General features: G+C 37.1%; 1 protein-coding gene across 1 annotated transcript in view; it reads right to left on the bottom strand.

The window, feature by feature from the left end:
• Nucleotides 1–26823, bottom strand: part of P4HTM (prolyl 4-hydroxylase, transmembrane) — a 1188260-nt gene that overhangs the window by 387394 nt on the left and 774043 nt on the right. The window contains exon 4 of the mRNA XM_044078751.1: nt 10192–10288. Within this exon, the coding sequence (XP_043934686.1) occupies nt 10192–10288 (97 nt within the window). The remainder of the gene's footprint in view (nt 1–10191; nt 10289–26823) is intronic.

Raw genomic sequence — 26823 nt, forward strand, 5'->3', positions numbered from 1 at the left:
ACGTTTTGCCAGGGGCACAGCTTTCCTACTTCAATTAGCTATATGTTTTTTCATACAAAGATTGGCTCACAGCACACTAACTGAAAAATTCACCTACATAATTTAATGTATCCATAAAATAAATGGGTACTTTTCCGTTATTGGGGCAACACGTGATGCGCCTACGTTTTAGCTATGAGCACGGATATGAATGCATCTACTACTTAGAAAGTGTTGCCGTGACTATGTAAATGACCCCATTTCCAATTTGTAAAAATTAACAGAATATTTTTTGTATCTGAAACACTTAAATGTTATCTGAATGAGTATAAGCAAATCAAGTCCTGTAAGGATAAGCTTTTATTTTGCCAAAAACATTCAGACCTTTGCGATAGGTGCGGGTATAGCTTGTCCTGCAAAATCTCGCGTTCATACAAAAAATGTCCCACTTTGCACATTTGAAAAGGTAGCACTCTTAGTTACCTTGCATTTATTTTAATATGTGCACATATTGTCATAGCTCTCAAGTATACCTCATTAGCAATATTGACGTTACTCACTTGGAGTCTTAAAAAGTACATGTTCCAGAAACGTCCACATTGAAAGACTCTAGCGCATATCAGGGCAACACTTACTTGGACTGTGACGCCTCATACTGACACTATTTTGCTCTGTCCAATTATCTGCTAAACGATGTAGCTCTCACTTTCTTACTTCTACAGCTGAGACAGACTCGGATCCCCTTCAAAAAAGAAAAATAAATACATAATATAATAGGAATAACGTTTCCAAACCACAGACGTGTTGTATATTTCGGTAATGATGGCTTTTAAAACAGTATAAGATTACAGGAGTTTAATTAACATGGAGTTTCTGAAGTTAAAGTGACTAAAGCTGGACCTGGGCACTGTTTGTTGACTGTAAACAGCGGGCACTGTTTGTTGACTGTAAATCGCTACCTCGTCTTGAAATAAAATTCGGCGAAAGAGCTTAAACTTTTTGACCTAGAAATGGAGTGCTTGAAAATTGAGGCTAGTTATAATACTCACATTTCAGGATTATAGTTGTTACTACCCAGGGAGTCAATGTATCCATGACAACACTGTCCCAATGAATGGAATGGAAAGCGCTCATTAAAGCTGTTGCCCCGATAACGGAAAAGTACCAATAAATGTTTTCTGGTAGAGACCTTAAAGATTTATAACAAAAAATCTACCTATCAGAATGAAAAAGGAAACAATCTACTCATATAGATATCCTTCTTATCACTAGGTGTATTAGGGAAAGATGTTTTCTCTGTCGTTTCTTTTTTCCTTCTTGAAACTTTGAAGCCTTTGAAGTTGGTATAGCTTGTCCTGCAAAATCTCAAGGCTCATACAAAAAATGTCCCACTTTGCACATTTGAAAAGGTAGCACTCTTAGTTACCTTGCATTTATTTTAATATGTGCACATATTGTCATAGCTCTCAAGTATACCTAATTAGCAATATTGACATTACTCACTTGGAGTCTTAAAAAGTACATGTTCCAGAAACGTCCACATTGAAAGACTCTAGCGCATATCAGGGCAACACTTACTTGGACTGTGACGACTCATACTGACACTATTTTGCTCTGTCCAATTATCTGCTAAACGATGTAGCTCTCACTTTCTTACTTCTACAGCTGAGACAGACTTGGATCCCCTTCAAAAAAGAAAAATAAATACATAATATAATAGGAATAACGTTTCCAAACCACAGACGTGTTGTATATTTCGGTAATGATGGCTTTTAAAACAGTATAAGATTACAGGAGTTTAATAAAACATGGAGTTTCTGAAGTTAAAGTGACTAAAGCTGGACCTGGGCACTGTTTGTTGACTGTAAACAGCGGGCACTGTTTGTTGACTGTAAATCGCTACCTCGTCTTGAAATAAAATTCGGCGAAAGAGCTTAAACTTTTTGACCTAGAAATGGAGTGCTTGAAAATTGAGGCTAGTTATAATACTCACATTTCAGGATTATAGTTGTTACTACCCAGGGAGTCAATGTATCCATGACAACACTGTCCCAATGAATGGAATGGAAAGCGCTCATTAAAACTGTTGCCCCGATAACGGAAAAGTACCAATAAATGTTTTCTGGTAGAGACCTTAAAGATTTATAACAAAAAATCTACCTATCAGAATGAAAAAGGAAACAATCTACTCATATAGATATCCTTCTTATCACTAGGTGTATCAGGGAAAGATGTTTTCTCTGTCGTTTCTTTTTTCCTTCTTGAAACTTTGAAGCTGCTTCCAGAATTTTCATATAGGCGTTCTGTCTGCTGAAAGTGCTAACTTAGAGCCCTGCTGTTTTCTCGTGGTGTAGTGCAGAATATTAAAGTACTCTCTAGTAAAAGACTTGTAGTCAAGGGAAGGTTGAATCAGTGGCCAACTTACAAGGAACTGAGGACTGAGGAAGAAAATATCTTTTTACGAAACTGCTGAGTGGTAAGACCATGGATGTGCCTCATATAAAATCCTCCTCTTCAGTGGGTGAGTTAAAAAAATAGCTATTTTTCTTTTCCTTTCTTTTTAATTTCTTAAACTGTCACTGTTACCTGCAAAAAGCAGCATCTTTGTACTGTATACTCATCCTGATGTTGGTCCAACAAAGGCTCGGACATAGGTCTGTATATTTCAGTGTGATTTTGTACATTAAACTGAAATACTCCCTTGCAACTACTTTATAATCAGAGGTAGACTGCAGTAAGACAGAATTTATACTGGGTTTAACAACAGAGGACCTCACTTGAGAAAACACAGGAGTGTCCAAGGCTCATCTTCTCTTGAAGCCCTGATCCAACATGCTTATTGGGAATATCAATGCAGGTACTGAGAAATACACTGCAAAGATCTTTTTCTTGTGGCAGCATTAACAGCTTTGAGGAGAATTTCACTACTTTAGAAAAAAGACTTCATATCCCTATTTTGGGGAAACAATTTAAAATGTTAGAGCCTTCCTCAGAACTAGAGCTGGAACTGGTTGATTTACATCTTTTCAGACATTTTGCTGCTTCATTTGAAGATTTGTTTTTGATAATCCTCAACAGCTTATCACTTCTCTCCTGTTCGATGTCACAGTCAGTGGTTTCCATTTTTAATAAAATATAGGAGAATATGATACAGTAATAAAAAAAAAAATCAGTAACCTGTGGTTAAAAGAAAATCACCTACTGTAGTTACAGCCAGTACTTTATTAACATTTTGAGAATCTTTGAAGGAAAAACAATACAAAGTTAAAGGGCACAAGGCATTATGAAAACAGTGTGGTACTAAAATGAGATGTGAAACAATGGAAGTTGTGAATAGAACTGAGGAAGCTCCTAACAAATACTGGCTTTATATGACTGCCTCACCATCATCCAATGATCTCTGACATGCTGGCACAAAACCAATGCTGGTCATCAAAAGGACTTAGCCACAGCTGATTGAAAATTTTGGGTGGGAAAGAAGGTACATGGGGAAGTAAACATGGATGGGGTTCATGCTGAGCCATCAAAGGTGGTTTCAATGAATGCAAATAAACTGAAAACAGTTTGCTGAAACCGCCTTCAGAAAACATTGAAACAATGTTTTTTTGCAGGGGGGTCAAGCCCCCCTGCACTCTCCATTGTGGGAGGGACACATCCCCCCACAACCCTTGGAATTATATATGCAAATTCCAAGATTGCCCAATAGTGGAGAAAAAGGCAATCTCCACTTTTGTTGAAGGTGGTTTGAATGAACTGGCTTCAGCTTCTTTGCATTTGTTGAAATCACCTTTAATGGACTGGCATGCTCCCAAATGGATGTTATGGTCTACAGTTACAGTGACTGTTTCCAAAGAAAATACAAATGAAGGTACAGATTATGTCGCTGTAAGTTATAAGTATACCACAGTAATGCAGGGGGCATAGAGATCCTAAAAGATAAATGTGTTGCACATATTTGATTGGTAGTGTGGAGAGTGACTAGGAAGTGAGAGATTACGTAATACCCAGGGAAGTGTTACATTCCCAGTTGGCATGATGATTAGTTTTAAGAGATTTTTTGAAGATAGTTCTTTGAAACAACTGTTTGTAGGACAGATGTAGATTATTCAAGAGTTTAGCAATAATGACTGAGAAAACAGATATTTTTTTCTTTTTGAATTTAGACAATAAACCAAGCATGTATTTGTGCAACATAGGGGGTGAAATGATGGTACTCACCAACACCATTTCAGCATACATTCAAGAAGAGGACATTTTTGTGTGCAGCAAAAAAAAAATTCTTATAAAAAGGTCACATGATGGCACTGTACCGGTGATTTCTGAATCCAAGACTCCTGGTGCACCTTAGTGAGATACAACAATGGAGTTATGGGGTTCAGAGTGATCAGATGGAAACCTGGAAACTCTGTTATAAAACCTGTTCTGGGTAAGTGGTTTGGTTAGTGGGAAACTTGTTAAGAATATTATACACATATATAAGTTTTGGTAGTAGAAACAGCTTATTTGTGGAAATGCAAGCAAACTGGGGGGGGGGGGTGAAAAAAACTTCTTCACCCTGTTATGTAGGCCTAGCTTTTGTAGTTTGTTTTAGTGCATCTGTAATTGTACATTATCCAAATGCAAGCCCTAGATCAAGGTATAATCCAGCTTAAGCATGGAGACATGGGGACATGGGGACATTTTCAGTCTGATTCTTGTCTTCATTGAGGTTTTGGAACTTTGAAAGGTCAAACTGTATTGATTAATTAAGAACAGTATTGTGTTTCTCTTAGAAGTACTGAGTTGAACTGTAGACTTCTTTTCCAGGATTCAATAAGTCAGAAGCTAGTATGAAAATCAAAGGGTAAACCATTCAGTAAAAACTGCAAGAGAAACATAGTAAAGCTACACTTTTCACTGTGTGATACTTTAAACCTTCCGTAATGAAAGAACATGGGATATATGCAAAAGACCCCTTAAGGATAGCAAGTGTTTCAGCTATATGGCATCTGAATGTCCATGACATTTTCACTTTTTGAGTCTTTATGGTCACATCCTGGCCAATAAAGCCAAATCCCACTAGTTTCATGCAAGGATACTATAAATTTTGACTACAGCCAAAAAAACATATGTGGCCATGAGTAACTGGTCGTGTCCTAATACAGATCTTGCCTTAATTCTCCTCTGTAATTTCCATACAAACTTAGTGGATACAAGATTAAGCCTATAAGAAACCATAGGTTTGTCTGTGCATGCAATTAAGAGTTAGGTATGCAGATGTCAATTGAAGACAAGCTAGATTGTGAAATTATTACAGAACTGCATAGCTATTTCCAGCACTGCAAAACAGGATTTAAATTCTGATGTTTTTCTGGGTGAAGTAAGCAACTGAAACCTTGGCAGAACTACTTCTGGTTGTAGAACTGGGAAGTCTGGTGTGACAGAAATTGGTTATCTTGCTTTTAATCAAAAAATTAGGCAGCAGAGACATCTTCGCAAAGAAGCCAACAGTTTATTGTAAAACCTAAGTAAAATCAACTAGAAACATGTTACAAATGTTCAAACATAAGCTCTTTCATTCCAAAAGTAAATTAGTAAGGAACTTCATCAGATAAAATGACCATCCATTCATCACACTACAGTAACAATTCTGCGTACCCCCCCACCTCCACACTCACAGGTGTGGAATAAGAGACTGTCTACCTTTGACAATAGAATGGATAATAATGACAATAGGGCTATATCTCACAATGAAGTTGAGGATGAATTTTTAGAAGAGAAGGATTATCCACCCCTCAGACATTCAGAAAGACTGATGAATCAATATCATATGAACTTGAACCGAGGAGGTCCATGACAACAACCGGGCCACTCCCAGGTGAGAGGAGTGACCAATTCCAGCAGAGAGAACAACAGAGGCTCCTGGAGGGGGATGAAATAAATGGACTACTACCTTTGAATGGACAAATAAATTATGTATGTGCTGTTATGCTACCACCAGTAGTAACTGAACACAACAGTGTAAGAGACTTTAAAGTGTATAATTTTTTATCTCTGTCTATCGACCTAGGTATTTCTGATCTAATTTCAAAGACTTTGACTTTTATACCTAGTAAACCAGTTAATTTAGTGCAAGTATTAATGGATTTAAAGGAATATGTTAGAAAATAAAATTTGAATTTAATGTTTCAAAATGACAACATAATAGCTAATCCAGTAAGAATTTCCAGTACATTTAACCCTCTTTTACAACCAAGTCTTGACCTTTTTGACAGAATGTGTGAGTTGGACATTCAAGCTTAATGTACTCAACAGGTACAGAAGCATCAAATAAGGGACAACTTAAATAAGGATAAAATTATTAGAGTAGAATGTTTGAAAAATCAACAGGAGTGAGGTTTATGAAACCAGATAAAGGAGGTGGACTGGTTGTTATGAATAAAACCGATTATGTAGCTAAAATGAAATAATATTGGATAGTCAGACTTAAGAAAAGAGTTCACTTAATGAACTAAATGAAACATAAATGAAACATATAGGAAAATTTGAGTTTTTTTACAAAATCCATTTACCGATGGTTCTATTACAATGGATGAGTTTAACTACTTGAGTGTTATGTACTCTAATACCCCAGTGATTTTTGGAGTACCCAAAATACATAAGGATATGAATCAACCCCCTATGCACCCAATAGTGGATGCAAGGAGTTCAATTACACATACAAAATTTTTGGATGTAAAATTGAAACAATTTGTTTTGAATGAACCCTATTTGTGTGTTGATTCCTAGGATTTCCTTATGAGAATAGACAGTGTAAAATTTGATAATGAATTTTTGTTTATAACAGTTGATGTTATAGATCTTTACACCGTCATATTCCATGACATAGGTGAGGAATAGTTTTGTGATTATTTAAGACTAAAAGGGATTTCACATGATCAGATAAACACCTATGAACAACTGCTGGACATGGTTTTGAGATGTAATTTTATATCTTTTGAAAGGGAATTCTACCTCCAAGTGGACGGTGTAGCTATAGGGTCTTCTTGTAGTGGGTTGTATGCCAACATCATTATGTTAGAATGGGAGAGGAGATTCTTGTTCAACTCCCCGTTCTTTCTTTACTGCCATACATACAACCACTTTTTGGATGATATGTTTATCCTTTGGAAAGGTCCCAGAGAGGTAGTAGGGAACTTTTTGGAATATATTAATGGGACTACATCATTTTTGAAATTTACTCACACTACAGGTGATGAGAAAATTTCTTATCTGGAAACTCTTATAAAGAAGGACATAGTGAACAGAAGATTTCTAGATGAAATCTTCCGAAAAATACATACTCAAATACTTTTTACACTATAGTAGTAATCACCCATTTACACAAAAACGGGCTGTGATTAAGGGCCAGTTTGTTAGGGTGGCTGGTATGGTCACTTTGTGGGAAACTTTTCTTGATGAATGTGAAAACTTGAAGAATATGTTTCTCCAGCAAGGGTACCCTATACATCTGGCTAATGAACTAAGGGATGAGGTAATTGAAAAGAGTACTATAGGTAATTTTTTATCCAATTTTGGGTCAAAAAATAGTAAATCATGTTGAGACAGGTAATTTATACACTTATTCTATAGTTAATAACTTTATGGAAGAAAATTACCTTATTAGTGAGCCTAGTAATCATATAATGAAAAGCAATTAGTGTACAACTTGATTTTTGAGTGCTTTTATTACTAAATTTAGTGTGGACAGTTATTATATCAAGGAAATTTTATTTAAGAATTGGGAAATTCTGAAAAGAGAGAAGGATGTGAGGGATTGTGTGGGTAAAAACCCACTTTTGTGTATAAAAAGGGCTGAACCTTAAAAATCTTCTTGAGAGAAGATAGGTACTATGCATAAATGTGGAGCCTGTGTTAATTGTCATTATATTTTAGAAGTTAGTGAGATTACTATTAACAATTTCAAAATTAGAACTTATGGTAGACCCTCCTGTAATTCAGCAAAAGTAGTTTGCTGTGCAATTTGCTCTTTATGCCCATGTTTATACATGGGCAAAACTGAATGCAAGCTGAAAAATAGAATAGGTGAACATTTAAGTGACATTAGATCAAAAAAGAAACTAATGCTCTGGCTAAGCATATTACTAATAATTATGGCCATGAGTTTAAGTTTATTGTTTTAGAAATACTGAATGTTTCAGAGAGGGGAGGGGCCTGGCCATTACTCTTATAAAAAGCAAAACTTGCATGGCAGCTTTAGTTAAATGTTTGGTTTTGGCCGGGCTTGAATGAAACACAATCAATTAAAAGTCTCTTAAAACTAAAATGGTTAAAAAGATTATAATAACTATTTTTTTAGAAGCAGGGATACAATGTAAGTAAAATCTAACATATTTGTTTCTTTTAAATTCATTTTAGTTACATTGTGCAGTACATAGTGATTTCCTACTTAGAGGTGTGTCCAATTGTAGAAGCCTCTATTGGTTGTTATTGGGGGTGTGTTAGTTTTCATTAAACTGACTGGGTGATTTGTACACTTATATTGTGATGAATGGATGGTCATTTTATCTGATGAAGTTCCTTACTAATTTACTTTTGCAATGAAAGCGCTTATGTTTTAACATTTGGAACGTGTTTCTAGTTGGTTTTACTGAGGTTTTACAATAAACTATTGGCTTCTTGCGAAGATGTCTCTGCTGCCTACTTTTTGGACTATCATTCTGGTTTGCAGTTTGTGGTGTTATCTTGCTTTAAAAATATATTCTTAACTTTATTGCACTCTTCTTTATAGGGCTCATTCTGCTAAGGAGCATTACTTTTGAGGTACTGCTTCTTTCTTTCATTAGCTGTATGATAACAAAAGTTATTCAGGCCAGTGGCTTTGCTTTTGTCTTTCCTCATCAAGAAGGTGCCATATTGTTTGCAAAAGACTGAAAATCATTGTCAAAGACAGCTGCTACATTGACTTTCAACATGTATAATTCTAATAATTTGATTTATTTAAGTACATTGATGAAATCAAACAGGTTAAAATATTTTCTGTTCCTGGGAAAACTGAAATGGCAGCTCCTATGGACCTTATATTGTGACCAAAAGGTAAAAACAGACAAATGGTCACTGAAGTTCTCTGGCATAATTCATACTGGGGAGACGTTGGGAGGGGAGGGTGAGATTATCTAGTCAAGAGAGCTTTCTCTCTTAAATATTTTGTCCAGTCTAGTGGTGACTGAAATGAACTGAACAAGTTCATGCACATAAAGTACATGATGTAAATTTTCATTGAGAATAGGCTTTCACTCAGTGTCAAAGAACTCATGAAAATTATCTTTCCTTAATCATTGGTTTCAAGCTATAGTATAGTGTTCTGAGTGGTTTCGTTAGGGGAGTCAGGTGATACATACAAGCAACCAATAGTGAGATGCTTTACTGAGCTAAAGTCTCACTATCTAAATGGGCTTCTATATCCTTACTGGTGTGATAAATTATCCTCATGTGAAGTTCCAGTCATCATTTTATAAATGTTGCATGCTATCATAACCTTCACCACAACATACTTTCAGTAGCAGCTGATCCTAGCACTAATAATCAGATTCATAAGTACACAGCAAGTTTTTCCTCTTCATCTTCCATGTGCAGACTGTCTTCCTTCATAAAAGTCACTTAATCAGTCCAAGGCACTTGGAATATCCCTGAAGAGCACCATTTATACCTAGTCACTCATAACAGGTCAACAAATAAATGAATAAATAACGCAAGACACAATGTTAAAATAAATATGTATACATTTAAGAAATGGTCAAATGTTTAACAAGGCATAAACTGGCAATATAAATTATTTCACCAACAAATGAACATCTACTTTTTAAAAGGGCATTGTGGGAAGATTAGCACGAGTAATGAAACTATATCAGCATAGCTATTTCCAGGTTTTACTTTATTTGTAGATGTAGTTAAACTGGACTTGCTGGTACCATCATGAATGCATTGTTACACTGTAGAGCTTATTTTAGGATACGTGATATAAGTAAATATATATATGCATATTACATGCTTCTACTATGGTTCATCAAGGTACAGTTCCCTGGTGAGCCACGGCCTGATTGGGTGCATCTGAATGATGCATACACCACAGGGTTAACTTGCTGACACACAGATTCATGACACGTGGTGTAATACAAGAGGTGGCACCTTGCTATGGTAAGGCAAGACAACCTGACAGGTTTTTCTACTCACCATTTCCATTGGGATCTGCTTTTACTGCCTCATACATCTCTTTGATGTTCTCCATAGTCATCCATCTCCCATCGCCAAACCGCATGTGTGCCAACACCTGAAACAAGAACAGAGTTTAGAATTGTTTGGTACCAATACAATAAAACATATGGAAGCCAACAGGACATGCACCAGACTCATTTTAGTTACACTGAATGGGAAAATAATTGCAAGAAAAAATATTCTGTACTGTGCACTCAATTCACTAAGAAAAAATATTCTGTACTGTGCACTCAATTCACTAAGATATATATATATATATATATATATATATATATATATGTATATATATATATATATATATATATATATATATATATATGTATATATATTCAGGTAACACATAATTCTGGCTAAAGTCTTTTTTTTCCTTCTTCCTGACGGTACAAACTTCTAAAATTCTCCAAGGAACAAGGAAGTCATGACTCCATATTCAAACTAACTGCAATTTGCATTGTATAAACTTTCTGAAATTTTCCTAGGAAAAAAGTATTTTTTTAAACAGGCATCTAAAAAGGGTGTTATATTGAAGCTATGGATGAAAAATGAAAAGGCACAAGAACTGATGTCTTTCTGCTATATATTTTTCTTTAAACTTAGTCATCCTCTAACTTAATACAAAACATGGTATCATTTAAGCACTAAAACCATACATTTTATATTAAGAAGGCCCCTCTGCACCTTGTGGCAGAAGTGTGCAGCCAAGGACCCATATGAGTTGGGGACTGCTGGAATAAGGCTCAGTCTTGGGCTTTCCCTTTGGTTACTTTGTTTAAAATTGTTTAACTTCACTTGCATTTAAGCATTATGTTTGTGCGGGTTTGCTCTCAGTTCACCAGAGCTGCTCAGAGATTGCATTGCTGCCCTGCGAGCAATTCAGTTGTGCATTGTGAAGCATTGACGCAGTTCTGTACCCCTAGCCCTCCATGGAATAGCTGCTTTTTGTTTGTCTTACAGCAAAACCTGGTCCATCTAGCCCACTCCCTGCTAGTTACTACAGTATATACCTGTCATAATGGACAGACAGTTTCCCAGCATTTCTTCAGCCACCCTGATTGACAAGGCATCCTGAGGCAAGGTAGCAATTGCCTCATGTATACTGACAACCAGTTTCTCCTAAAACAAACAAATACATTTTGTGAGAGATGCAGCTATACTATGAATTTGGAATCAATTCTCTCACATAACAACAATATCAGCAGGTTGTCAGCACACACACACTTCACCTCTTGCACAAAACAAGCTCACAACACATAAACCCACATACATGGAGGTACTTCATAGAAGCCTTCCTAAAGATCAGAGACCTCCCAAGTGCAAACCTACTGCACACACTGCAGACCCAACAGAATCTGCTACACACAATAATACACACAAGTGTGTCAGCCAATAAGCCCCTAAGGCAAAATACCTCAAAACCAAACGTCTTGGTCATAGGTGACTCCATAGTGAGACATACAGATGTCTACCTGACCAGGCTAGACAAGGAGTAGGTCACAGTCAGCTGCCTGTCAGGTGCCAGGATCCATCAGATCATGCAGGCACTCATCTTTCAACAACAAGTACTGTTATGACTCTGTCATAGTCCATGTTGGAGTGAATGACTTGAGATGCACCTCACTGGACTATATGAAGAGAGACCAGACTGAGCTCTCAGATTATGTGTCCCAGGCAGGTATGTCCTTAGCCCTAAGTAGCATTCTACCTTCACCCAGAATGATGTCTCAATATAAATAAAAAATGATTGACTTCAGCAATTGTCTTAGCTTCTGGGTTAACTCCATGAGGATCCAGTCAGCCTGGGAAGATATGGTCGACAGACCATGCTGCTTTGGCAGAGATGGTCTTCACCGGTTGCCTCTTGGTTTTTGGTTACTGGCAAAGGTACTTGACTCCACCATAGTGCCTTTTTTAGGCAATATCATAAGAACAAAATTTCCGACGCAAAGAAATCCACTAAAGACAAACTGAGGGTTATGCTAGTTAATGCTAGGAGTCTAAACTGGAAACTGCACTCACTGGAAGCACTCCTTACTTTGAAGATGCCAATGTCTGTGCAGTCACAGAGACATGGTTCAAGGCCACAGAGAGCACCCCGGCTATGCAAGGCTACAATGCCTTCCACACATTCAGACCTCAAACCGAGCGTGAAAGAACCAAAGGCAGAATTGTATCCATCTTCTTTAAAGACAAATATACCTCAAGATGGGTCAAACAGTATGACTCCCTAGAGCTACTCCATGTCCAACTAACTGTAGGTAAAACCCCCTTCCATATCATTGTTAGCTATAGGTCCCCCACCAAGAACCACGAGAACCACTCTGCCTACCTGGACCTACTTCAGTCACTCACTATACAGCCAAACACTTTGGTCATGGGTGATGTTAACTATCCTTCCGTTGACTGGGAGTCATATATGGGCACAAGCACACTCACCCTATGGTTCCTGGACTTTGTTAATACAAATGCTCTGGCACATAGTTTGCACTCCCACAAGGGGCTTGAATGTCCTAGACTTAGTACTCACCAACATAGTGGGGCTCTGCACTGCTCCCTGTGTGTTGCCCTCCCTGGTAAGGTCTGATCATAAATCAGTCTCATTTGAAGTAACAATCATACCTGACTCCCCCCCCCCCCCAAGAGCAAAAAGGATGAAGAATTTCTCCAACACAAACTATAGCCTCCTAAGTGATGGCATAAATAGTTTCAACCCCCCTGCTACCACTGTCAAGAATGACTCTTATACATAGGTGTACACAAATTCTATGTATAAACACCTATACAAATATATAGACTTGGCTGTATCTGAATGGATCAAAACAAAGTCCTCAGAAAAAAACAAGCCTCCATGGTGGACATCAAACATAAATAGGTTATACAACAAGAGGAAGTAACTAATGCCTAAGAACAAGGGGGAAGTGACTCAGCAGAGGAAGGACACACTCCACAGCTTGAACAAGCAAATTAGATATCTTGGAAAGTTCTCCAAAGCTAATTATGAAGCTAAATTAGCATCCATAGCTAAGGATAATCACAAATCATTCTTTATCTATGTCATAAATCTAAATTAGAAGGCCCAGCTTTGTGCCGAACTAGTAGTGGACAGTACCATACTGACCCTGAGGACATCATCAACCTGCTTGCAGACAAATTTGGTGCAAACTTCACCCCCTGTCCCCACCAGACATACCCTGAAGCATACCTGTCACCAGTCCTCTACCTAGTATCTCCAAAGAGCAAGTCATAACTGCACTCTCTATGGCCAAAATCACAGCCTCTATGGGACTGGATAACATCCCAGGCTGCCTACTACATCATCTAAAACAGGACCTAGCAGAACCACTTGGCACTCTCTTCAACCACAGTCTAAGTACTGGCTTTGTCCCAGCAGAGTGGAAACCAGCAACAGTAATTCCCTTGTACAAAGGGGGTCCATCAACTAACTCTGGGAACTATAGAACCATAAGCCTAACCAGCCTTATCTGCAAGAACATGGAGAAAGCATCACGGACCTTATCAACAAAGACATAGGTGACATTCAAACTCCTGACCCAACCCAAGTTGGCTTCATTTGGTCCATACCATGCTTATTAAACCTGGTGGACTTCTTCGAGAAAGTCACCAAAGTCCTGGATGAAGGCAAAACAGTACATACAGCCTACATTAACTTAGCTAAGCCTTTTGACACAATCCCCCACTCAGGCATCATTGAGAAACTCACCCAGCTGGGAATTAACCCATATGTCACTAGATGGGTAGCCAAATGGCTCACCAACAGAACCCATACAGTCAAAATTAGGGATTCCACCTCTACCAGCAGACCAATTACCATTGGTGTACCACAAGGATCTGTGCCGGGCTCCTTACTGTTCGGAATTTATTTCTCAGAAGTCCAGGCAAAAATAGATGGTATGTGCCTTACCAAGTTCGCCGATGACAGTAAACTGGGTGCAATCACAGACTCCCCCAATGATGCTGACATACTACAAAAAAGCTACGAAAAACACTGGATGCACTCAAATAATACCAATAACCACAAATAGAGTGCAGAAAGCCAAAGAAAACTGAGAAAACTTCTGTATATTCTTTTTAGAAGTGTTTTTAATGAATATACCAAACTGCACAGACCATCACATAAACATACTACAAAAAAGGCTTGCACAGACAAATGACTGGTGCCAAAGCCATGGACGTTAAATGCAAACAAATGCATTATTATCCCTTTTGGCAAAGAGGAAGTCCCTGCAAATTACAATATTAATAGTACTCCTGTTAGCTCAGACCCTGTAGTGAGAGATTTGGGAACACAGGTTAATAGCAACCTTAACTTCAATCACCATATGTCCACAGTGGTAGGGAAGGTCCTCTATGTTGCACATCTCATAAGTAAGGACAAAGCATCCAGAGCTAAGGATATTATAATTCCCCTGTACTCATTCCTCATTAGACCACAAACAGAGTACAACTCTCCCTTCTGTATGTGCCTCACCAGACACCTGCAGTAGCTGGAGAGACCTCAGAGGTTTCTCACCAAGAAAATTCAGAGCCTTCAACACATGACCTACATGGACAGACTGAAGGCCCTGTTGCTGTACTCTGTATCTTGTAGGCTGCTAGAGGTGACTTGTGCCTGGCCTACAGAGCAGTCTCAGACCCTGCCCTAATGGAAATGCTGCACATCCGTAAGTCAAATGGGACAAGATTCACTCGCTCTAGGGATCTTAACCTAGCCTGCGACACTAACAGGACATGCTGGAGAGACAGATATGTCACCCAGAGATTGCCACTCCTCTGGAACAAACTCCCATTTCACATAAAACAGAGCTCCTCAATGACCCTATTTAAGTGTAACTTAGACAACTGGATTAGAGACCATAAATTTACCCCTAGGGTGTAACCTATGTCCCTCTTGGATAAGGGCAGTCGGTGCTGATCATAGACTTGCACTGCAAATATAGACCATTAAACTTGGTCAATAAGGGAACAAGGGTATAATATGGCTAGGTTTATAAAGGCCCTAGAGCCAATAGCCTAGTAACCTCCTATGAACCTATGAACACTAATGGGTGTCTCTTTCACATTCTGCACTAGTATAACAGAGATTACAGAATGACAACCAAGTTTATGGCTAGAAATTCCTTGCACATTTATTAATGCTACAGCATTAGGACTGTGTTGTATATCAATTAGTTTATTCCAAATTCTGGGTTAATACAATAATCACAAAATGATCTTTTCTCACATTTCTGGAAAATATATGCTTAGAAGAATTTAAATAAAATATTGCATCCTAATTTATACCAGACAAGTTAACAAAAATGATGAAAAATAATGAGAATTTAATATGTTTCAGGTGTAAAATGTTCTCTATTACCTGAATACTGTGAACATTTCAAACATTTTTGTTAAGCTCCATGGTCAGAAATGTTTTTTTCACTAAATCTATTATTTTACATAATGCTCCAATTCCTATAATTCATACAAGTGTCAAGAATATCCTCTGTTGTGGTATATGCTGGTTGCAGCAGGGAAAGCAATTACAAAAAAAAAAATGGATGAAAAAATGTTCTACCAAAATTTGCAGAATTGAGTAAACTGATGTGATTTTTCTTCATGACAAGGAAATAACTGCAATCAGATTGAGGCAAATTCTAAATCAATTTGGGCCTAGTGCTGACACTAACATTTTTGAAACTTAAAATCCTCTATTGTCTGTTTTATACCTAGGCTATTACACTATGTACAAATTCTTGGTGTGGTGTGTGAGTGTGTGTGCGTTGGGGGGGCAGCGGGGGAGCAGGATTTTGTCACAGTTGTCATGGTCATTATTTTCTGGGGAAAAGATAGAAAATCTAATGAAGCCAGACACTAGAATTACTGGGAAAAAAAGTTATTTTAACCCAATATTCAAAGATCAAAAGATCAAGATCAAAATAACTTTATTGTCATTTAATCATACACAGACATACAGCTGAATGAAATTTAATTTCTCCAAAGCTCATACGGAAAAAAAAAACATAACACAGCAACATAGAAATAAAAACAACACAAAAACAAATATTACAACAGCAATGAACAAACCAACCAAGGGCAAAGAAGCTTCAAAACCGAATATGATTCCAAGGACTACAGCAATCACTACTTCACACCACAGCCGTCATCCACTCCATCACCAGCAGCATACAAGTCCCGGTCCTTTCTTCTGACCATCCTTCCAACAATACTACACCACCATCCAACTTCTACTCATGAAATGCAAAAAAAAAAAAAACACAATCCAAGATGAGAAATTAACGCTGACAAAGAAAAGGATGGTAAAATGGAACCATTTATTCCCCAAGTTCATTCCCCAAGTTCTGGTACCTCGGTTATTCGCCTTCTGTGGAACAATTCAAAAACAAAACACCATCTCTTTATATAGCCATAATGCCAGTCATTATTCAATTAATTAATCAAAGAACAACAAATATCCATGTTCTTAATCTATCAAATGTAAATAACTATGAAAAGGAACACAGAAATACATAGAAAATACTTTTATATTTTCTTCCTCTTACAAATTCTAAAGTCTCATACAGAAAATATACCTCATACAGATGCTATGATCTAGCCCTTCTAAATGCATTAATTGTCATACAATAATAAACTTATTACTCTAAATAATGAATTAAATAACATTACCTTAAGTACATCTGATAAAACAATTTAAAACATTTCTTAGAATCAATAAAAAACAGATTACAGTACTCCAACACCATTCAAAAAGTGATGTTACTATCTAAAGTCATACCCCTAGGATATAATGTATGATAATTAACTATCATTCTGTATTCCAGCTTGTTCAATTCCTTTTTAAAGTTGCCTAAAGAACCCCTTGGTCATGCCAACACACTGAAAAAAAACCCCTCTACTACACCATTGTGCACGGACATGAAATGAGAAGCCACCGGGCTATCTGGTATTTCTCCTAATGTCCCCTAAATGCTCTAAAATACGGACCTTCACCTTCCTCGTGGTCTGACCTATGTACCAGACTGGCCTAGCACAGTTACATCCAATAACATAGATCACCTCTTGGGAGTGACAATCAAACCTTTCAAAAGCATAATAGCTTTCACCATTGATCTTTACACCATGTAAGTTTCTAACTCTATTGCACACTGAACATTTTCCACATATGTGCATGCCTACATTGCTTCCATCCTTAGGGCAGTGTAATTTCTTAGTGAGTATCTCCTTCAAATTACTATATCTACTGTATGAAAAAGTGATGTACATTGGGAAATAACCTACCAACCAACACATCATCTACAACTATGTGCCAGAATTGCCGCACAATTTTTTCCAACATCCCTGGAAAATTAGAGAACTTAGTTACAAAAAAACAGTTTCATCTTGATACTGACGTTCCCTATTAAAACAATTCCAGCCATGATGACCTTTCCCACACAACTTATGCTTAATCCTAGAAAGAGCCATCTCAGAATATCTTCTGGATGATAACCTCTCCTGTACTTCATTCAAAAACTTTTCACGAAATTGAGGTTCAGAGGTATTTCTAAAAATCCTCCTGAATTCACTCTCTGGCAATGCCCTAATCAGATGGGGAGGATGCATAGTACTGGCATGCAAAAAATTGTTTACAGAAGTAGGTTTTCTATAAGGTCTATATTGGACTCTACCCTGCTCTCCAATATAAAACTCAACATCCAGAAATGCTATCTTTTTAGACTGACATTCCCAAACAAATTTCAGCCCATGTGTATTCTCATTAAGATCCTGCATGAACTTCAAAAACAATGACTGGCAGCCCCTACATATGAAAATGAGATCATCAATATATTGTTTGTAAAAAATGACATTATTATCAAAATAAGGGTTACGAAGCATAAATTCCTTTTCAAATTCTCCCATATAGATGATGGCATAATATGGGGCAAATGCTGCCCCCATCACAGTCCCCTTGACTTGCAAATAAAAATCTCTCTTCCACACAAAATAATTGTGTGTTAAACTAAATTCAAGAAGAGATAACAAAAAAGTTGTACGGGGACCTTCTCCCATCATCTTCTTCATGGCTTCCAAACCCCAACATTTGCTAATATTGGTATGCAAAGATGATATATCAACCATAACCCAGAAATATTCTGTCCTCCACTTCATACCATGTAATGCTTTACAGACATCATTGGTGTCCTTAATATGAGATAGTACCTTAATCAAGTATTTCTTAAAATGGAAATCCAAAAATGTGTTAACTCTCTCTATATATGATCCCACACCATAAATGATGGGTCTCCCCGGTGGATTATTTACACATTTATGAATTTTGGGGATGGCATATGTATAAGGATGCTTAGGTTCACTCACCATAAGTTTTTTAACATCACTGACTTTCAAAAATCTCAGCCTCTCCCCTTTCTCCAACAATTCACAAAGTTCATCATTAAACTGTTTTAATGGGTTACCTGACAACTTCTTACACACATTTTCCTCTAGCAGATCCTGAACAATGCTATCATAATGTTCCTTATTCATGATGACCCAATTCCCACCTTTATCTGCTGGCCTAATTTGCTATTTTATCCAAATTAATTCTTAACTGTTTCAGAGCTGACCACTCATTTTTATTAAGGTTATAATTCATCTTATTTTTTCGAAATTTAAAATATTTCTGCTCAACTAACACAAACTGTATGTTCAAATACATTAATAGCTGTAGAACGTTTAGGGAGCATAAATGTATTATTTGCAGGAAAATGTGGTACAATTATATGCCCATACCCACTCCAAACCCTTCGTCATTTATTACATTCTATTCACCAGTATCATTTTCAAAACGTTGCTCATCAAAAACATCATAAATTCCCAAATTTAACAAATCATCACTATCAGAGATACCTGACACTCCCAAATTCGAATGTTTTTCATATTCAGAAAAATAACCTTTCAAATTAAGCTTACGAACAAACCTTTTGACATCAACAATGATGTCTGCTAACATAGGAAGCTTAATAGGTATGAATTTGGTTCGTTTTATCACATTATGCATGTCCTCAGACAATGGCATATTAGATAAATTGATTACATTTAAATCATTTTCACGAGGAACACACCACTTCATCGTTACACAAACTCTCGGTATGCTCATTTATGATATGCAGGGCATTATCCAAAATTACACACTCATTGTCCAGCACATTGTCCAGCACATTGACAGATGTCAAAGGGTCATAATAAAGAAATGTCCTTACTTCTATCTCTTGTTGTTGTGAAATCTCCTTTGATTCCTCCGAGACCGGGTTTGCACCTGTGAGCTCGCCTTGCCGGACCCTTGGGCATTTTTTTGATTCCGCCCTCTCCGGTGAACTCTCCACTCCAATTTCTTCAAAGGATACACTTTTTCTGCCGCTGGTATCCATCGATGAAAATGAAGACTCATCTTCCTTCCTGGACATGCGCACTCTGGATTTCTGTCAATAACAACGTCCCTTACGTTGCCAAGTGTACACATCATCATTATCAAAATCCCTCACATCTCTGTTTAATTTATGCTTTTTGCGTTCCAAAACATCCACTTCCACCTTGTTAACCTTCTCATTAATGTTTCTGAATGCACTCTGAAAAACAGTGTGAGGGGTTTTCGCCATCAAACTCTTTTGCAGTTCAACAATCTCCCCCCGCAATTTATCAACAGTTCTGCTTTTGCGCTTTATCAGAATTCTAAGCCAGTTCAAAGTACATTCCTGCGCAACTTGCCTCCATTCAAGAAGCAGATAATTTTCATCATCTGCAAAACCCCAGCAGGCAGCCTATCAATGCGTAAGCCCCTAGGGGTAATGCCCAAGGAGACATACTTCTCCAAAAGTTTTAAGTCATAAAAAACCATTACCTCCTTGGACTTGAGACGCTCTAAATGATTAAAATCTTCTGTAAAAGAATCACACACATTGGCAGACCAAAAGTCCATATCAGCAAACTTGCGTTCCCTCTCTTTCAAAAAATCCCCAAACAACAAGCCATCACCAGGATTGGATACCTCAGTGTTAACTGAATTCATAAAGAAGAAATTCAAAATACTACACCACCATCCAACTTCTACTCACGAAATGCAAAAAAAAACACAATCCAAAATGAGCAATTAACACTGACAAAGAAAAGGATGGTAAAATGGAACCATTTATTCCCCAAGTTCATTCCCCAAGTTCTGGTACCTCGGCTATTCGCCTTCTGTGGAACAATGCAAAAACAAAACACCATCTCTTTATATATCCATAATGCCAATCATTATTCAATTAATTGATCAATCAAAGAACAGCAAATATCCATGTTCTTAAAGTGCCATTATATAGATGAAACAATCTATCAAATGTAAATAACTATGAAAAGGAACACATAGAAATACATAGAAAATGCTTTTATATTTTCTTCCCCTTACAAATTCTAAAGTCTCATACAGAAAATATACCTCATACAGATGCTATGATTAAGCTCTTCTAAATGCATTAATTATCATACAATAATAAACTTATGACTCTAAATAATGAATTAAATAACATTACCTTAAGTACATCTGATAAAACAATTTAAAAGATTTCTTAGAATCAATAAAAAACAGATTACAGTACTCTAACACCATTCAAAAATAATTCCAAGGACTACAGCAATCACTACTTCACACCACCGCCATCATCCACTCCATCACCAGCAACATACAAGTCCTGGTCCTTTCTTCTTAACATCCTTCCAACACCACAGACCTCACAACTGCCACTACCTGCAGTCCCGAATGGCCACACCATCATCATCAACATCCAAGCCCTGTCCTTCTATCTGACCTTCCTTCTGATGTCCACCAACTTCATCTTCAAACTTCACCATCCAGACCATCACTATATCTGTCCCAGTACCATTGTCCAACACCATCCACCACAACTCAATTCCAGTCCATTTATCATCAACTAACAAAAACAAATCCGGTCCCTTTAAATCACACAGCTTCCACATCCCTCACTCCGTTTCTAGCTCAGCTCACTACTGCAGGTCCAAACTTCCATAATCCAGCTTTTCCAAAAAAAACAAGCAAAAATTCCAATGAGGACTCCACAGACATCACAAACACCACCACTGCAGACAGCCACACACTCAACAGACCAAATGGACCACCAGGTTAACAAATCATGAATCACAAAGAAACACTACAAAACAAAAAAAGTGCACAATGGGAGATGGTGAGGCCACTACCACACAAGGCACCATCATCTTGACTTATCTATATTATGTTATATTATATTATATTATATTATATTATATTATATTATATTATATTATATTATTTTGTTGGTACTATAAAATTAAAAAAAGTCCATATTTTCATAATGTACTTAAGATAAAGAAGGGCAAAACATTAAAAATGTTGAGTCACTTTTCCATTTCCACTTTGTTTAAACTGCTTGTGATGAGTTGTGCAAGCTTTCTGTTATATCTGTGCAACTCTGCACAGCCGGAGTACCAGTTACACTGAAAACTGCAGGCTTAAGCTGAATATAAAAACAGTCTAACTAACTTCCATAGCCTTAACATATGCCCATCCCCTCTTTAGATCCTCGCTTACTTTAAATCTAGCAGCACACTGATCATGGGGAGTCCACACCCCATCTCCTACTACCAAGCCTTGTAGCACATGTAACCCTGAGGCAGTGAATGAACTGCCTTACACTCACAGATAACAAACTCCTACTAAATCCAAAGGACTCTATCTGTGGGAGGTGGAAATATATAACTCAGTCGAAGGTGCCCCTGTCTCAGCCACCTGCATTCAATGATATCAACACTGTCTTCCACCTGCACTTATGCAACATCCACAGCCACTAACTCAAAACTGTTTTATGCTGATGCTATTAAAAACATCTTTGTTTAGGCCTCCAAGTGCCCTGAAGACAAGGCATCAGCCTAAACCATCAAATTTACCTCCCATATGCAATCCAGCATCAACATCTCATACACAACTTACAACTCACTCTGCCCCTATAAGAAATATAGACACTAACAGAGGTCACACAACTAGCATACAGGAGCCCTTAAAGCAGCACAACCAAGATAGTTAATCTGGTAACAGCCTGGTTGTAGGTGACTCTATAGTTAGACACTCAGATACTGAACTCTTCAGGCTGAGCAAAGACAGGGTAACAGTTAGTTGCCTTTCAGGTGCCAGGATACATAGCACCTCTAAAGCCTTCATGTACATTCATCCCTGGTGCAGATATGACCTGATAATTGCAAACGTGGTAGTGAATAATTTGAGATGCACCTCCTTGGATCACATAAAGATGGACATGATGGAGCTTTCTGTATATGCATTTGGAAAGGGATTGAAACTAGTATTAATCAGTACCTCACTATTACTAACAATTATGTTGCAATACAACCAAAAGATAAGTGACTTTAATTACTGGCTTAATTTCTGATGCCATTTTAGGGGAATCCAATATATATCAACCTGGAATGAGAAGGTCAATATCCCTAACTGCATTGCTATGAATCATCTACATCCATCTCCTCATAGCTTCTGTTTATTGGCTAAGCCTTTTTCCTCCCCATAGTGCCTTTTTTTAGGCAAGGTCCATCACCACAAATTACCAACACAGCCAACCACAATAAAAATCATGTAAAAGTGGCACTGCTCAATATTAGAGCAATTAACAAAAAGTGTCACTCCTTTCAGGCATTCCTAGCCCTTGAAATTAGTGATAGATGCATAGTTACATAAACAGTGCAGGGTTTTAATCACATACGTGGCAACTCCCTTAACATAGACAAGGTCATTTGGGACTTGGGCACTTTCATTGTAAAAGAACTATCCTTTGACCACCATATGACCACTCTTCATAGGAAATCCTTTTATATATCCAAGTAGTAATCACAAGGGGCATATCTTCTAGATCCAAGGAAGTCATCATCCCCTTCTGCTCCTTCCTTATCAGACCAGTAATAGAATAGAATGTTCCCTTTGCTATCTACTTGGCTAGGCATATGACCCAGCTTGAGAGACCTAAGTGTTTCCTTACAATAGAATTCAAGGGCGTGTCCTCCTTGAGTTAACCTGACAACCTTAAAGACTCTTTTCCATTTCCTTCTGACTATTGAGTGGAGATCTCTATCTTGCATAAAGACCCTCAAAAGAGGAGGTCCTGAGGGGCGTGGCTAGGATGCTGAACTGATAGCTGCACTTCATTTCAGCTCTCTTACCTCAATACAATTCCTGACAGGAATTTTACAAAATAATATTTAATTTGAAGAAATTTTTATTACTAACTTATTTCTAATAACTCTGAGCATCTATAAGAAAAATTTTATTGTCAGAACTTGAATAATTCCTGTCAAATTAATTACTGGAAAATCAGCACCAATATCAGCTTTACAGCATGAGTCATCTAAGGAATACAGCACAAGACTCTTCTCTCAAAAAAGACCTGCAGTCTCTCATTACAAATATACAGGAACTTACAATAAAAATCGACAAGATGGACAATAAAATAGATACTTTTAAAGAAAAGTGCTCACAACAACTGGAACAGCTTCAAGAAATGTTTACACAGCAGAAAGGACAGATATCACTTATTGAACAGTCATTAAGTGACATTGACACTAGAGTCCAAATAAAAGAACAACAAACTGAATTCTTACTTCAACAGAATACATATTTACTAGAAAAGCTTGATGATATGGAAAACCGAACAAGAAGAAATAATATTAGAATATATGGTCTACCAGAAAAATCTGAAGGGGACAATATGATAAACTTTCTTACCACCTGGATACCAGATGTAACAAAAATACCTGAAGCTCTTTCATATGGTATAGATAGATCACTAGCAGCTTCTGGAAATGCTTCTTCTCCGGGTAAGAACAAGCTGAGATCTATAATTGTGAGACTTTTTCTACACAAGATAAAGATCTTATATTAAGAAATGCTTGGGCAAATTCTCCCATCAAATACAATGATTCATTAATAAGATTTGACAATGATTATTCTACAAAGGTGGTTTCAAAAAGAAAAGAATTTCTACCAATAAAAAACCTTGAAGAAAAGCAACTGAAAGTCCATCTTTTATTTCCAGCAAGACTGAAAGTTTTTCTACCAAATGGAATAAAAATCTTTGAAACAGTAGATTCAGCAATAAAATACCTTACCAACAACAACATCCTAACACATGAAGAATCTATGGACTGGACAATAAGTACACAAGAGAAATGCTGAAGTAAATAATTGGAAAACTGTTGAGCAAAAGAAAAAACTAAAGGACAAATAATCTTACATATGTTATATTCTGTAAAAATCTAAATAATAATACTAACAACAAAAGAAAAGTTCTTACTGTCTTCAAGTTACACCAAAACAGGTACTGTTTTCAATTATATTTTAAATGTCAAAATTAGCATAAATGTAAATACATTTATCTCAAATCACATCAATATACTAAGCATAATTTAAACATTACTCTATTTTTCATTATTATCCATCTATTATTTTCATATTCTTAATCAGAGTAATCAATGCATAATAATGTTCCCAAATAGTTAATTTATTTATTTTCTCTTTGTGTTTTGTTGTTTTATTTTTCTTCTTTTTATAAAATCTTCATTAACTTATAATACTTTAATCAGTATATGGTTATATTGTTTAATAGGTATAGTAATGGCTGCTATATAACTTATTATCAGTTACATCCCTGATAGTATTACTTTTATAAGTTAAAAGTGTCCCTGTTTGGATAAACGCTAATGCTGGGCAGAAATGTGTTGCTTTTGAAATGAAGTATTTCAGTTAGGATGTATCATAAGACTACTTTAAATAATCTTAAAAGATGTTCTGCCTTTGACTCATATGCACATACTGATATAGTCCAGTGAAAAATATGTTTTAAGTGATATTTTGAGGCTATAAGTCATGTGTGTTGTGGCTCCAGACATCGAGTTGAAAGATGCTTGTGACTAGCTTAGATATCCTGTTGTCTTTTCTTTTGTAGAGAAATAAGGCATAGCATGTTTAAAATGCAAAGTTTGACAGTTGTGAACACTACTCCACAAACTAGAGTGCTGTGCACACTACATGAGTTTGTCACCAAATAAGAGGAGGGAAAAGAAAAAAAGAAAAAACACATACCTTTTCCCGCTTGGTTCTCGAGACAATTTAACAGCCACAAACATCACTAGAAACTTGAGTTACTTATTGCTTGTCGCATTTACTTGCGCCATCCCCTGACTCTTTCTAATTGACGTCTAGTCAGAAAATAAGCTAGGTTCACATTTAAAGATACAGAAACCTAAATTCCTTCTAAGGAAACATAAATAATATAAAAGGTTCATATAAATATACACAGATATTTATTTTTGAAGCACTTTCAGTTTATGGCTACTGATGTCTTCTAGCACCTTGATAGATAAGGACATATATCTGCTTGTCTTTCTATCAGTTTAGATTTCCAGACATTTTAGCTATCCCTTACTATGTTTTATACAGCAGAGTTTAAAAAGCAGAAATTAATCATCAGCAAATAAAATCACTGCTGTTTTACAAATTCTCTAAAGAAACTAGTAAATGTCAAGCAACTGACAGGTTTGTTTTGGGGAGGGTTGCCATTTCCCACGCTGGTGCTCCTGCAGAATACTACTGATGTCCTGCTGCCAAGGTATGCCCTCGGGTGGGCAGGTGGGATGCAACAAGAAGGTTGGATGTGCATTTGGAAAATCAAACATTTAGATGGCGTTATGGTATACTAGATGGAGAAAGTGGAAGCAGTGATTGTATAGGCAACTATAATGAGTAACATAACAACAGTGGATTTGACCCGGTGTGTCAATTATACAATGTTTATATCACATGTGGCTTTGGGCTTTGTCGAAGCATCTGTGTTCTACACACATATTGTGTTGGATCTGATTTGAGTGGAAGGGGATAGGCTTAGCCCACACCCTAATTTGTTACTAGGTTGCCATGCATTATGGGCATGCATTGTGGCAGGTACTCAACGGGCTATCCATCCTTAGATGGCTCATGCTGTTCCCGTTTGCTCATCTGAATGGTGACCGCGGCTGTGCTCTTCTTGTTATGTTGCCTGGCTGTGGCTTCACCCGTCTTATAATATTGTCTGGCTTTTACATTATCAAGAATGACACAATACTAGTGTATGCGGGTATATCATGTTACTGTTAGTGTGGACAAGGATGCTTGACAATGCAACTATGATTCTTGGACCTTTCTGCAGACGGGTGTGTTGTCTGGCAGTTGAGAGCCTGGTTGTTCCTGATCAGCGGACCTGTATTTTTGTGTTTCAATGTGACTGCATGAAAGGATGCCAGTATTGGTCTGCAAGTTTGGTGGGCAGTAGATTCGTTGGGGATTGATTTGAGGAGACACTTGTATTATGGCTGGGGCACTTGACATTTGATAAATGTATCCTCTCAATGATGCATTCTGTCTGGTCATTGGCTGTAAAACAGCTTTTCTGAGAAATATTGTTGTGGTGCCAGTTAATGATTTGGATTAAATGTTTCTATATACAGTCATGAAGCAATTGCCAGGATAAAATG

The sequence above is a fragment of the Protopterus annectens genome, chromosome 7.part1 (genome assembly GCF_019279795.1).
Source record: "Protopterus annectens isolate FY-2018-M chromosome 7.part1, PAN1.0, whole genome shotgun sequence".
NCBI lineage: Eukaryota > Metazoa > Chordata > Ceratodontiformes > Protopteridae > Protopterus > Protopterus annectens.